The 13,761-nt window shown below is 32.2% G+C and overlaps 1 protein-coding gene across 1 annotated transcript; it reads left to right on the top strand.

The window, feature by feature from the left end:
• Positions 1 to 4,196: 4,196 nt before the first annotated feature.
• LOC127280303 (uncharacterized) lies at positions 4,197 to 11,928 on the top strand. The gene is made up of 2 exons (XM_051303211.1): positions 4,197 to 4,672; positions 9,972 to 11,928. The coding sequence occupies exon 2, from the start codon at positions 9,977 to 9,979 to the stop codon at positions 11,825 to 11,827; it is 1,851 nt and encodes a 616-aa protein (XP_051159168.1). The 5' UTR covers positions 4,197 to 4,672; positions 9,972 to 9,976; the 3' UTR covers positions 11,828 to 11,928.
• The last annotated feature ends 1,833 nt before the right edge of the window (positions 11,929 to 13,761 follow it).

Genomic DNA, 13,761 nt, shown 5'->3' with positions numbered 1-13,761 from the left:
TTGCATTGTTCGGTGATGCTGGTGCCGTCCTTGTTTCCTAATGGCCTGTCCACAAAGGTCCGAGGACCACCAGGAATACATGTGTCCTCCGACATCCGCACCACCTTCTTGTAAATCCTTAAAGCAATTCTCACAAGTATTTCAAAGTCAAATTAATTATTCAAGTCACTTGCATATATCTTTTGGAGAATTTTTTTCATTCTTTATTAATTAGAAATTTTTTAATTTAATATACACGCAAAAAAATATCTAATTTTTCAATCTCTAAATAATGGAAAAAATAAAAAGTATGATTAGTCAAAAATTATGTTGGTAATCAAGAACAATTTTTTTTTTATATATTCTTTAAAGGTGGGAAATAATATTTTGTCGTTGGTATATATGAAGATAAAGCATATATATATATACTGTCACTCGGTGGGAACTACTGCATTTCTTATAAGCAGGAGATTATATTTTCGGAAATAGAAAAGGGAAAGAAAGGCAAAAGAGACCATGTAATAAGGAACAAAACGGTTCTGCGGTTCTTGTCGTGGTCGCTGGAAGGAACCTTGTATATAACAGGCGGAAGACCAACCTCGAGAATTATGATGATTGCAAACTGCTACCATTTACAGTAGTGCGGTTTGTCTGGTAGTTACCAATCGTTTAAAGACCCGCGACGCTTCCTTTCCATATACTATATATATAACTACGTTTTCAAACAACAAAATTACATTTCACTTTCGATATTATTATCACTGAATAATTTTCACTGCTTTTTCATTGCAAATGAAAAAAAAGCTATTTAACATTTTTATTTCACTCTATGAATAAAAAATAATGAATTCGGTTTTATTGCACTTGAAAAAAGTATTATTATAGCCACAGAAAAAATTTTAACTCATTTTTGTTGCAAATCATTTTGATTAATTTATCTATTTGCAAGAGATGTTGATGACTTTTCTTTTACAATTATTATTTAAATAAATATTTTAAATCTAAAATTACTGCAAAACAGTATAAATGTCTTTACTATTAACTAGATTAAATAAAAAAAAAATTTAACCCATTTTTGCTATCAGCACCTTATATACTGTAACGCGGAATTTTTGTCGCGTACAAATAACTTAAAAATAATAAATTTTGTAAATTAACGACACCAGGGTGGGAATCCAGCCATAATGGCTGTGAAATGTAATAAATTATAAAAATTGTTTTCTTTAAATACTCACTTCATTTTTGTTTAAATAATAAATTCACGTATTAACAAGCCAACTTGCCAAAGTCAGCAGATTAATAGTCGACATCTAATAAATAAATTCGATTCTGATTTGTCCTTTCGTTTTGTTATGAAAACTCTCGCGAAGTATTGAGGATTCTCGCTGGGTCACGTTGAGGACATCACTATCTATCATTAAAATTAGAAGTCATCAAGGGAAGAGCTTCCTGGTGTATATATTTGGATGAGAGTCCCGAATATTCAAGAACACCAAGAAGGCGAAATTGTTGTTTTGTTGACGATCTGTCAAATCAATACTAGCAGTCAATTTTCCATGGACTTCTCGCATCAATCAATTTAACATCGGATAGTGTAGGGATCTGCGTTACCGACGACTATCGATTATTATTGGTCGCGGATATTATATTTTTTAATATTAATTGATCTCAATGTCACCGAGAAGAGAGGCCGCTGTTTAGCGACGCTTTCGAATTTGACTTGTCAGCCATTTTACTCTCAGTCTCATATCCTGGTGTTCGTAGAGTCAAATTGTGTTCTATTCTTTTTCGTGCAAAATAATTAAAATTTAAAATTATAAAAATGAGACTAGCCTTCGTCGTCAAATAGACGGTGAGTTCCAATAAATTAATTAGGAGTCGTTTCCTTCAGAATCGATCTCATTATTATTAAAGTATAATTGAATAAATAAAATATAAATCTTGTCTTTCTGCCTTGTGCCAATTATTTAACTTTTTCTAAAATTTAAAGTGAATATTAATAAATAGTGTTATTGTTATAAATTTTGTCTAATTAATGGTGTTTATCCTTATCCCCCCTCACCGCGGTCTATTGCTGCTGTAAAGTAACAATGGAATTCCTGAGCTGGTTTTAGTTTTTCCTAATTAGAATTATAAAATTCACTTGTCGGGTTATTTAACTATTATTTTAGGTTTAGTTATTTTCTATAAGATAACTTGGCGTCTTGGCAAAATTAATAATTAAAAAGTGTATATAACGTTGATTGTCTTGAAAATATAATAATTTAAATTTAGAATAAAATCAATAATAAATTAAATCAAATTCAATTAATTTTTGTATAAAATCTGTTTTTAAAATTTTGAAATTAGAAGTGAATAAGATTGACTTAAATTTGAAATATCAATGTTAAAGTTAATTGTGAAATTTTGTTTTTTTATATATAAATCATTTCTATATATATTTTATATATTCTATATACTTTTTCTTTTTTTTTAAAAGCGGAGGAGTCTTTATAGAAATCAGATATAAATTTTTCTCTTAAATGAGCTTTTCGACATTGACAAAATTTATATCTCGTCACTCTTAAAGCATTAGGTATTCACAGCAGCTCATATCGATGGTATTATATGAGCAAATCGCAGAAGTTTAGAGAAAGTAAAAGTGTATCTTGAAGAGAATTTCAAAATACTGCATGCAAAAAAAATATATATATATATATATTCTCAATGCGTGCGCGGGTAATCATTTCACACGGGACACACGAGAAAGCTCGCCGCGTTGAAAATAAATGTCAAACGATCAATTCTTGATGTTAATCATTCAACAAAAGTGCGCTAAACGATTGATTGTTCGACATTCATTTTCGACGAGGACTTTCTTCTTGTTTTATGATTGTGCACAATACTGTGAAATTTGCCTAAGCACGATACTACTGTCTTCAATATATAAATCGTGGATCAATCATGAAAAATCAATTTTCAAATTAAAGTATCGATCATCAGTGAAAACGGAAGAAACTGATTGTGGAATAATACTCTACTGTAATTACAAAATAGAGTAGGGGAGACCAGTGGGTAACGAAAAACTTTTTACACTTTGTTGATTATCTTCCGTCATTTTTGCATTAATTAAAAGTTTATCATTACAGAAAAGTTACTCCAGTCTCTCAGCTTTAATTAAAAAAAAAACATTCACCAACCCTTAAGACGTTTAAACATTACATGAAATATTAAGTTTTTTAAAAAATATTTAAGATTAACAATTATGAAACTTAAATTTAAAAATTAACCTGTTTTTTTTATTTAAAATTTAAAAACTATAATAAATTTTTTCTTTTTCAAAATAAATATTAAGAAGAGATAGATTCGATCTAATCTTAGTATTAAACAAATATTTATGTGACTTGCATGAGGAAATTGAATAAAAAAATATATTTTCATTTTGATTATTGCATTTTATTTTTAGTTCTTAATGATTGATGATAGTAATAATTTTAAATGACCTAAAAAGCATGATAAGAATCACATTTTTTTTTTTAAATGTTTTGCCTTTTCGTCATATTATATGTTTCATCTTCAAATCTGTAAAAAATTTCAGAAATATGATTTATTGTTTCTAACATATTTAATAAGATTTATGTATTTAGGTTTTAAATTTCTATATAAATATATGGACGATTCCACGTGATATTGTTTTTTAAACAAATTAATTTTTCTTAATTTTGGATATGAATTTTTTTTTTATTTTTACATATTTGGAAATGCTAAAAACATTTCGCAAAAAGTTTTTTATAATGAAAATTTTATGGCTGGTTTAATAATTGTAAAATCTTAAATTTCTTTCTAGTTTCTTATTCATAATAAATACAGAATCCTAATTCATGAAAATAAAAAATATACATATTTGAAAAAGGTCTTAATTTATAATTTTCTTGTTTCAAAGTATTATAAGTCATAGAACTTTGTAATTTAGTAAAAATTATTTGTTACCTTTATGTTTAATCAAAGCATACGCTTCTTCTTCTGGAACACCAATCATTGCAGCAATCTTTATTGGTATTACATGATTCACCTTTCTTTTTGCATTTGGCATTTATTTGTAACGCATCCTCCAAAACTATTTTTAGTTATTTTCTTGTATCCCCTATTTTTCAAGGACACATTCCTTGGACCGATGGGTACCCCAAGGAATGGGCCAGCGTCTATGGTTAGTTATAACTACACCCTCTTACGAGCAGGGTCTTATACTTAAGTCTACGGATTAAGTGTAAACAATAACTCGTTTAAATAAATAATAATCTTTTTAATAATAAATTAATAAATTGTTATTAATTAATTTATTGACCCGTCACATTAATGGCGATCCTGCCAGGATAGTTTGAAACGATTACGATCAAACTCGACTATCCTCGTGTGAACCTGCTTTGCACAAATAATAAGTTAAAATTGTGAAAAAAAATTTTTTTTTGTGTGTTTTTGTGACGTTTTATACGGTGATATTTTCACTGGAAATTACCGGAAATCACGTACTCGGGCCGAATCAAGTAAGTTCGATAGTGATTCCGTGGGTATAAGTCCTAGAGAAGGGGAGACGCCACCCAACCAAGTTGGCAACGCGGGAGTACTACCCTCACGAGTGACGTATCTCCAGCTGTTTCAATACCGGAAGCTGCTTGGCCGAAGGAATCTCGAAAATTGTATAGGAATATAATTAGTAAGTTACATTCTTTCAACTGCGATATAATTGTCATATTATTTTTTGTTAACAGAAAATTGAAATTATTGCTTTTTATCGTACATATATAAATGTATAGGTAAATTTTATAAATTTTATAATATCTCGTTTATTTATAATATTTACCGAAACAAAAATTATTTTAATTTTAATTTTATAATTGAATTTAAACGAAAAAATTACATTTTCTTTTCAAAATGGTTGAAACCGGAGAATTATCGAATAACGAATCAACTGATTCTCTAACACAAATAACGGCAACTCTCTCCCAAATTCTTGATAGATTAACCTTAATTGAAAAAAATCAAGGTAGTTTGCAAATCGGAGTAAACCAATTAAATAAAGAGAATTTAAAGAGGGTTGGTGAAATTAAAGAACTCGCGCGAAAAGGAAAACGATTAGTAACCGAAGACGATGATAGTAGCGTTGAATACACGGATGATTATTCGAGTGACGGAAAAAATTCGGAAAAGGTCCCTTCGAACAAAGATCACGCGGCATCGGGATCCAAAACTGAGCAACATGTTGAGTTTTTAGATTCTAAGAATTTTGACAATGAAACGGAAACATTTAGAAATTCCTCAGCACATCCGAGTAACAGTCGGCCCCTCATCGATCCCTATGCACAGTATGACGCAATGGAAGGACACAGGGACGTTCACACAAATTTTCCCGCTCCGTCAAACAATACCGGTTTCGGTATAGAAAACCACGTTGCGCGAACGCATAGGTCGGACGCCTTCGCCCTCCTGCCTGCTAAGGAAATAGTTCGTACAGTAGAAACACTTAATGGACGAGATGACGTTGGTACCGAAGAGTTCATTAGATCCGTGAAACGCGCTCGTTCACGTTGCTCTCAACCAGAATATTTGCTCGATTTTATTATGACTGAAAAGGTTATAGATCACGCTAAACGATCAATTAGACACATTGCCATAAATAGTTATGAAGATTTATTTAAAACTCTTCGAGTACATTTAGGATCCGGTACTTCAGTAGAACTTTGTCGGGCAAAACTCGAATCATGCAGACAAGGTACCGATAGTGTGCAAGCTTTCAATCAACGTTTTGGTAAATGTTTAAACGAACTTTACTATGCCGTACAAAAGAAGCATAAAACTTCGGAAGCGGTAAAAGTTGCTTTGAAAATTGAGGAAGAAACTGCGATAAAAAATTATATGATGAACCTTAAAGATGACATCGCTAACCAAGTTAGGGCTCAAAAACCGAAATTCATTAATGACGCGCAGGAAGAGGCTTTAGAGGCAGAAATTTGGCTCCGTGAAAAAGCTAGATTTAAAATGTACTCAAATTCGAGACCCTTTCAAAATAACGTGATACCCTCGCGAAATGTTTCTCAAAACCCTGTAACGAATAAACAAAATCAACCACCGAATCAAAACGTTTCTCTTGAAAGAAGAATGCAAATGCAATGCAATGTTTGTAAAAAACCGGGCCATACCGAAGCACAATGTTTTTTAAAAAATGGAAGGCCTCAAAATTTTCCGACAGGAACGAGACCGGGAAAACCACCTTCAAGAATACACATGACTCAAGAAGAGACACTAGAGACAGACAGCCTCGAAGAAGATCTCCAGACCGAATCTCATACGTATCAGGAAGACTCCAATCTGTCAACTTACGACCATCAGGATTTCAACGAGATTTACGACTCTTAGTCGACTCAGGTTCATCAATTAATCTTTTAAAACAATCTTTTGTACCCCATGACGCCAAACAAGAATCACAAGTGAAACCATTTAAAATGGGAAATGAAACACATACTTCTGCTTTTAAATTTCAATTTCAATACCTTGGAATCGATCATGTTTTTAACGTAGTCCCGGATGATTTTCCTATGCCGGAAGATGGAATTATGGGTCTATGTTTTTTGCAAAACTATAGTTACAATCTCTCTAATAACGATTTAACGCTTAATAATAAATCTCACAAATTAATTGACGATGGGATCTTAATTCCCCCAAATCAGGTGAAATTAATCCAATTACCGGTTCGTCAATCACGTGGTCACGTAGGATTTATAGATAACCCTTACGTGCCTGATTCTATTTTCCGTGTTGTTGATTATAAAATTACTGTACCCCTAGTCAATGACTCACCACAACCGAAATTAATTACAACAAAAGAACTTCCTTACGTTCCTCTCAAAGTCGTACCTCAGGAACAAAAAGTTCATTACATTTCGGAAAAAGAATTAACAGCTCGATTGAAACTCCTTGCAAATAATTCTAGGCTTGATCACATTGAACCAAAACTTCGGAAAAATATTGAAAAAATTATACAGTCTTATCATGATATATTTGCATTCGCTGACGACCCTTTGCCTAGTAGTGAATTAACCTCACATACGATTGTTTTAAAAGATGATAAAATTGTTAACAACAAATCATACAGGCCACCGGAATGTCATCGGGAGGAAGTAAATAAACAAACTTTAGACATGTTGAAGAGGAAAATTATTCGACATTCAAATTCTCCATTTAATTCACCTCTTTGGGTCATACCGAAAAAGTTAGACGCGTCGGGCATAAGGAAATGGCGTATTGTTATAGATTTTCGAAAAATAAACGAACTCACTGATCAAGATGCTTATCCCCTGCCCTTGATTGAAGATATTTTACAAAGCTTGGGCAAGGCGAAATTCTTTTCAGCATTTGATTTGAGTAACGGATTTCATCAAATTCCCATGGAAGAGACATCAAAAAAATATACAGCTTTTTCAACCCCCGAGGGACACTTTGAGTTCGAACGCATGCCCTTCGGACTCCGCAACGCACCTGCGACCTTCCAGCGAATGATGGATCAGGCTTTGATAGGTCTGATTGGAAAAATTTGTTTTGTTTATCTCGATGATATCGTCGTCTTTGGCTCAACCATCGAAGAACACAATGAAAACTTAACGATACTTTTCGAACGACTCAGACAAACTGGACTGAAGCTTCAACCCGACAAATGTGAATATCTACGGCCAGAGTTGGAGTATCTAGGTCACGTTATTACCGAGGAAGGAGTTAAACCCAACCCCGCAAAATTGGCAGCAGTTTCGGAATTCAAACAACCAATGTCCGTTAAAGAAGTAAAATCTTTTCTAGGGTTGTCTGGATATTATCGGAAATTCATCGAAAATTATTCCACTAGAGCAAAACACTTGACCGAATTGACAAAAGCTTCTAATGAATTCATTTGGACTACGGAATGTCAAGAATCATTTGAAGATTTAAAGAATGCTTTATGTACAGCACCGGTGTTGCGCTATCCTGATTACGGAAAAGAATTTACATTGACGACAGACGCCTCAAACGTAGGTCTAGGAGCAATTCTGTCTCAAGATGGACACCCTTGTTGTTATATTTCAAGAACTTTAAACAAACCAGAGTTAAATTATACCACCACAGAAAAAGAGTTATTAGCTATTGTTTGGGCAGTAAAACGATTACGACAGTATTTGTTAGGACGGAAGTTTAAAATTTTAACCGACCATCAAGCTCTTACATTTTTGTTTAAGATGAATGACCCTTGTTCCCGATTAATGCGTTGGAGACTTAGAATGGAAGATTACGATTACGAGGTAGAATATAAAAAGGGCTCGGAAAATACAGCTGCAGATGCATTATCGCGCGTATTTCCCATTGAGAGTAATACAAGTCAAGCCACAGATACTTGTCCCTTATTCGATTTAGAAGCAGAACTTCCAGATATAGAGACCATAGAGGAGACATCGAAACGAGATTTACAAACGCCCGAACCTCGCATGAGTGTTCCAAATAGAGCTGACAATATTAGTCCTTTTGAACCTTTAAGATTTGATACAGAAGATGAAGAAGAGGAAATCACTCAAGAAGATCGAGAATTAAGAAATGAACAACTTATCAAAGATTATTACAAATGGTTCCCTCAACGTACTGAAACGCGTGAAATTGAAAAACCAAATGCACCAGGTAAACTTTGGAGAAGAATCTCAAAACAGCGAACGATAACAGACGGTAATTTCGTAATATTACCGGAATATGATGAAAAAGTGTGGTTACAAATATTAGATAAAATCACACAGGAAACCATAGAAAAAAAATTGGTCGTATTACGCTTACATTTCGATGATCCAACGATAATCTCAACAGAAAGAATTAAGCTGAAAATCCTTATAAATTTTATAAGTCACAAATATCCAACCTTGAAAATCCACACATGTTTCAACGCAACAACAGAGTTAACCCAAGAAGAACGTCGACAAATTATCGAAGAGTGTCACGGGTCTGTAATGGCTCAACATTTTGGAGAGAATAAGTCCATCGCACGTGCACGAGAACTGGGAAGTTGGCATAATATGGAATTAGAAATTATTGACTATATTAAGAAATGCCACGTATGTCAAATTAATAAATTGCAACGAATCAGGCCAAAAGCGGAAGCAATCATTCCTGATACACCGACTAACCCCAACGACAAAATAGCTATGGATATCTTTGGACCTCTTGTTGTCACTGCTCGCGGAAATGAATATATTTTGTCAATACAGGACATGTTGACGAAATATTTAATTTTGATACCATTAAAAAATGTTACCTCAGAATCAATTATTGAAGCACTTTTTGATCACTATATTTATATTTTCGGTTCTCCTAAACATATTCTAACCGATCAAGGTCAAAATTTTGTGTCAGAGCTAGTACAAAATTTTGAAAATTTATTCCGCATTAAACATGTCAAAACTACTACTTTTCACCCACAAAGTAATGGCGCATTGGAGAGAGCACATGGAACCATAAAGGACTTGATTAGAACCAACATGGCTGACAATATGATTGAGTGGGACAATACTTTAAAATTCATATGTATGGCTTACAATACTATGATTCACGAAGGAACAGGATTCACCCCTTTCAATCTAACTTTTGGTCATGACGCAAATTTACCATCTTTACTCGCCACAACCCCTTGTCTTAAATATTCAGAATTAATTCGACTCTGGAAAGAAAGACATGAAAAATATATAGGAGAAGCTAAGAGGAAAATTCAAAGTTCAAAGGAAAAGAACAAACGGTTACAAGATGCGAAGATTGTCATACCCCAAAAATTGTTCGAAGTAGGTGATTTAGTATTAGTTGAAAATGTTAAGTCCAATAAATTGTGTGCTGATTGGAAAGGACCTGCCACTGTTATTAGTGTTAAGAACAATAACAATTATGAAATATTGATTAACAATGGTAGACAATTAATTCATTCTAATAGATTAAAACCATACTATACCTAATTACAGAAACCATGAGGATAATACTGTGGGCTGCATTAATAACTGGGATAGTAGCAGATGTTCATCTAAAGGACCTAGAGGGGACTACTGTCTACGCTGAAAATTTAGGGATAACAAAATTGTATCATGAAACTTGGAAATTAATTTTGAAAATACACACCACAAATTTTGACATGCGACTTTCGCAAATTGTAAAATTATATTCGCAGGCATCCACTTTATGTAATAACTGTTCACAGAAATATGAATTAACAATACTCAGAAACCGACTCAACCGATTAGAAGCTTCAAGAACTTTACTACACCACATATTAGGACAGTCTCGAGTTCGTAGAGGATTCTTCAATTTTATGGGATCTATTTCTAAAACCTTGTTCGGCACATTAGATGATCAGGATTTGCAAATTATCAATAGTGAATTTGACTCTATATACAAAGATAGTAACTTTATGGCCCAATCGATAGGTAACCAAACTAGAATAATCAAAACCCTTTTGAATAGTGCCTCACATGACCTAATGACACTTAATGCAGAAACTCAAACTCGAATGAAACAATTAAATCAATTAATCAATTCGACGAACCAAAACAGCAAAGAAATTGTAATAACTAATCTTATATCTGGTACGGAAATTGCCGTAGCCGAATATGGTGAAGATTTAAATTTAATAATCGATGCAATAAACGACGGTAAACACGGAATTGTCCATCCTCAGATTTTAACACCAGCGATTTTAATACAGGAATTACGACACATAGAAGAAAAAAATAATCAAAAATACCCCATACAACTAGCTGGTGAAAATTACCAACAAATTATTGATATTTCGGAAATAACAATTAGCATCATCAATAAGACCCTAGTGTACATAGTAAAAGTTCCTTTATTAGAATACGAAGATTTGCAAACTTTACATTTGATTCCTATTCCTATGCCTCGCGGAAACAGTTTTATTGCACCGATTCCTTCTCACGAAGTTGTTTTAGCAAACTTTGAAAAAAATATGTATGTACCTTCGGATATTAATACCTTAAAGTTATGTAAAGAAATCGACGAAATTCGCATTTGTAAAAGAACTCAGCCTACGTATCTTATCAGTGAAACTCAGACCTGTGAAACAAACATCATTCGGCGTCAAAACAAAAATGTTAACGAACAAACATGTCAATTCTCTGTTTTTAGAATTTTAGAACTTGTATTTATTCCTTTAAAGGATCCTAATAAGTATATTCTGGTTCCCGAGACACCTTTCGAACTCAGTGTATGGTGTGGAACACAAACACAAACAATTCAACTCAAAGCTGCAAGTTTACTTTTTAGCGACGAAGACTGTACAATTCAAACTCCAAAATCTATCCTAAAATTGCGAAAATCAAAAATAAGAAACGGCGACATATATTTTAGTAAAAATGTAACCTATAAATTAAATTCTGACGATGTAAATGTATTGAGTCATCAACTGCCATTAATTCAAGAATCTCTACGACATGAAAATTTTAAAGAATTAAGACAGAGTTTGAATGTTATGGAAAGCTCGTTGCAGGCAATTAAATCTAGTCGACGCACGCGAACTTGGATAGAGACGAGCACCGATATACTTAGTTATTTAGGATATATGTCATTAGGAATAATAAGTATTTACAGTTTATATAAAATTGGGTTTTTTAATTGGGTTAGAAAGCTAATGCCTGGGAATTTATGTATAAAATTGTTCTGTGTTTCCACGACAGTTACTGCGACTCCTACAGTGCATTATACTCCGGTAGCTACTGCACCTAGGGAAAGTGCTAATACATTGTCGTATAACGAAGTCAACGACAAAACGTTAATTTCATCAAAGAGGGTTAAGATAAGAACTTAAAGGATTAAGTTCATTCTAGAAATGGGGGTGTAACGCATCCTCCAAAACTATTTTTAGTTATTTTCTTGTATCCCCTATTTTTCAAGGACACATTCCTTGGACCGATGGGTACCCCAAGGAATGGGCCAGCGTCTATGGTTAGTTATAACTACACCCTCTTACGAGCAGGGTCTTATACTTAAGTCTACGGATTAAGTGTAAACAATAACTCGTTTAAATAAATAATAATCTTTTTAATAATAAATTAATAAATTGTTATTAATTAATTTATTGACCCGTCACATATTGTAGTAAAGAAAATACTTAAAATCAAACAGAATAACAATAAGTATACACTTTTTGAAGAATACATTTTTTAATCGTCAACTCTGAATCGATACAAATTGTAAATAGTAAAGAGTCGAGTTTTGTTTCAGTATTTATATTCATTTGATAAAAGAAAAGGAGATTATTTTAATTATTTTGTTTTTGTATTTTCTCTTCAACATAATAATATCAAAAAAACAACAAACTAATTTTCAGTTTCTTATCAACTGAAAGGAAAATAATTTGACATCAAAATAAATTGTTCAGTTGAAATAAAATATAAAATTATCAGTGTATATACATATGTCTAATTGTAAGTTTCATGTGAAGGAATAGAATATATCTTTGTAATTATATTTAAAATTTTACTTTAAAGTTAATATAATAGAATTTTTTTTAAATTAGTAATTAATAATAATAAAGTTACAATATTTATAAATATTAGTTTATTAATATTTTTTTAAAATAAAGTTTTAGTGAAAAATGACTAAAAATTAGTAGAAATTTTCACTAATTTAAATTAGTGAACAAAATGTAGCGAGCTAGATGATTTTCATTACAGCTAGCTAATAATAGCGAACAAAATTTAATACCATAGCTAATAACTTTAGTTGGTTGTTAGTTATTTTAGCTAAACTATTAGTTGGCACAGGGAATAACATTTAGCTACCATAGCTAACAATATCCAGCTAACATAAGTTAGCAAAAATATACACTGAGAAAAACGATTGGTTGTGATTATCATTTCGTTAGTAAGAGTATCGTTGCTAATTTATATTTGTTACTGTTACCATTTAGTTAGTCAGCGTAACTATTTCGTAACTAATTAAATAGTTATTCCAACCAATTAATTATTTAAACCAACTAATAGTTAGGCCAACCAATAAAAATAGTAACCACAACTAATAAATTAGTAGCAGTATAGTTTACTAACTAAAAAAAAATCTTAAAACTGGTAACCTTAACTAATCTTTTCTCTCAGTGTATTATAATAGAATTTATTTTGAAAACAAAGATATTTAGTAGTCAAATGGTAGCGATTGATGAAAGTCACTCGACTCCATGTTTTCGTATATGATAAATCATCGCGTGCCACCTCCGTGCTTGCACAATGCCAGACTAATCTTCCATCATGTATATAACTACGCCCGCATGGCGTCTTGTGATTTACCATCCTGCGGCTAACCTCTATTATGCATGGCGCACGGTGGAAACTGTTGAGACTGCGTGCACCTTGCACTTCCAACAGTTGCATTTTCTCAAAGTGTATAAGATCACATGAAAATTAAATATTATTTAAAATCTATTTAATGATTAAATTTTCTGTTAATCGTAAATTATTATTTTTTACGAAAAAAATGTGAAAAATCTTTTTTTTTTTAATATTTTCATAAACCATCTTTTTTATTGTTTTGTTATAAAATTTATTTCAACCCAGCAGACGACTAAATATTTCCTAAAATCCAATAATTCTATTATTTACAGTGTATAATTTACATTTTAAAATATATATAAAACCTTTCGCGCCAACACGCTTTCCTGTAAAATTGAGAGCTTTAAAAATTATTGTTTATACCCGGAAATTATTAGTATACGTAAGTACCTTCGAAAACTATCTGGTCTTTTAA

Source organism: Leptopilina boulardi, unplaced genomic scaffold (genome assembly GCF_019393585.1).
Source record: "Leptopilina boulardi isolate dan_hultmark-lab unplaced genomic scaffold, ZJU_Lbou_2.1 LbouV2_237, whole genome shotgun sequence".
Taxonomy (NCBI): Eukaryota; Metazoa; Arthropoda; class Insecta; order Hymenoptera; family Figitidae; genus Leptopilina; species Leptopilina boulardi.
The sequence above is the reverse complement of the archived record's forward strand: the minus strand, read 5'-3'. Positions and strand labels throughout refer to the sequence as shown.

What these genes read in the sequence shown, in the direction of transcription:
- LOC127280303 (XM_051303211.1), top strand. Translation starts at nt 9,977, where the DNA reads ATGAGGATAATACTGTGGGCTGCATTAATAACTGGGATAGTAGCAGAT.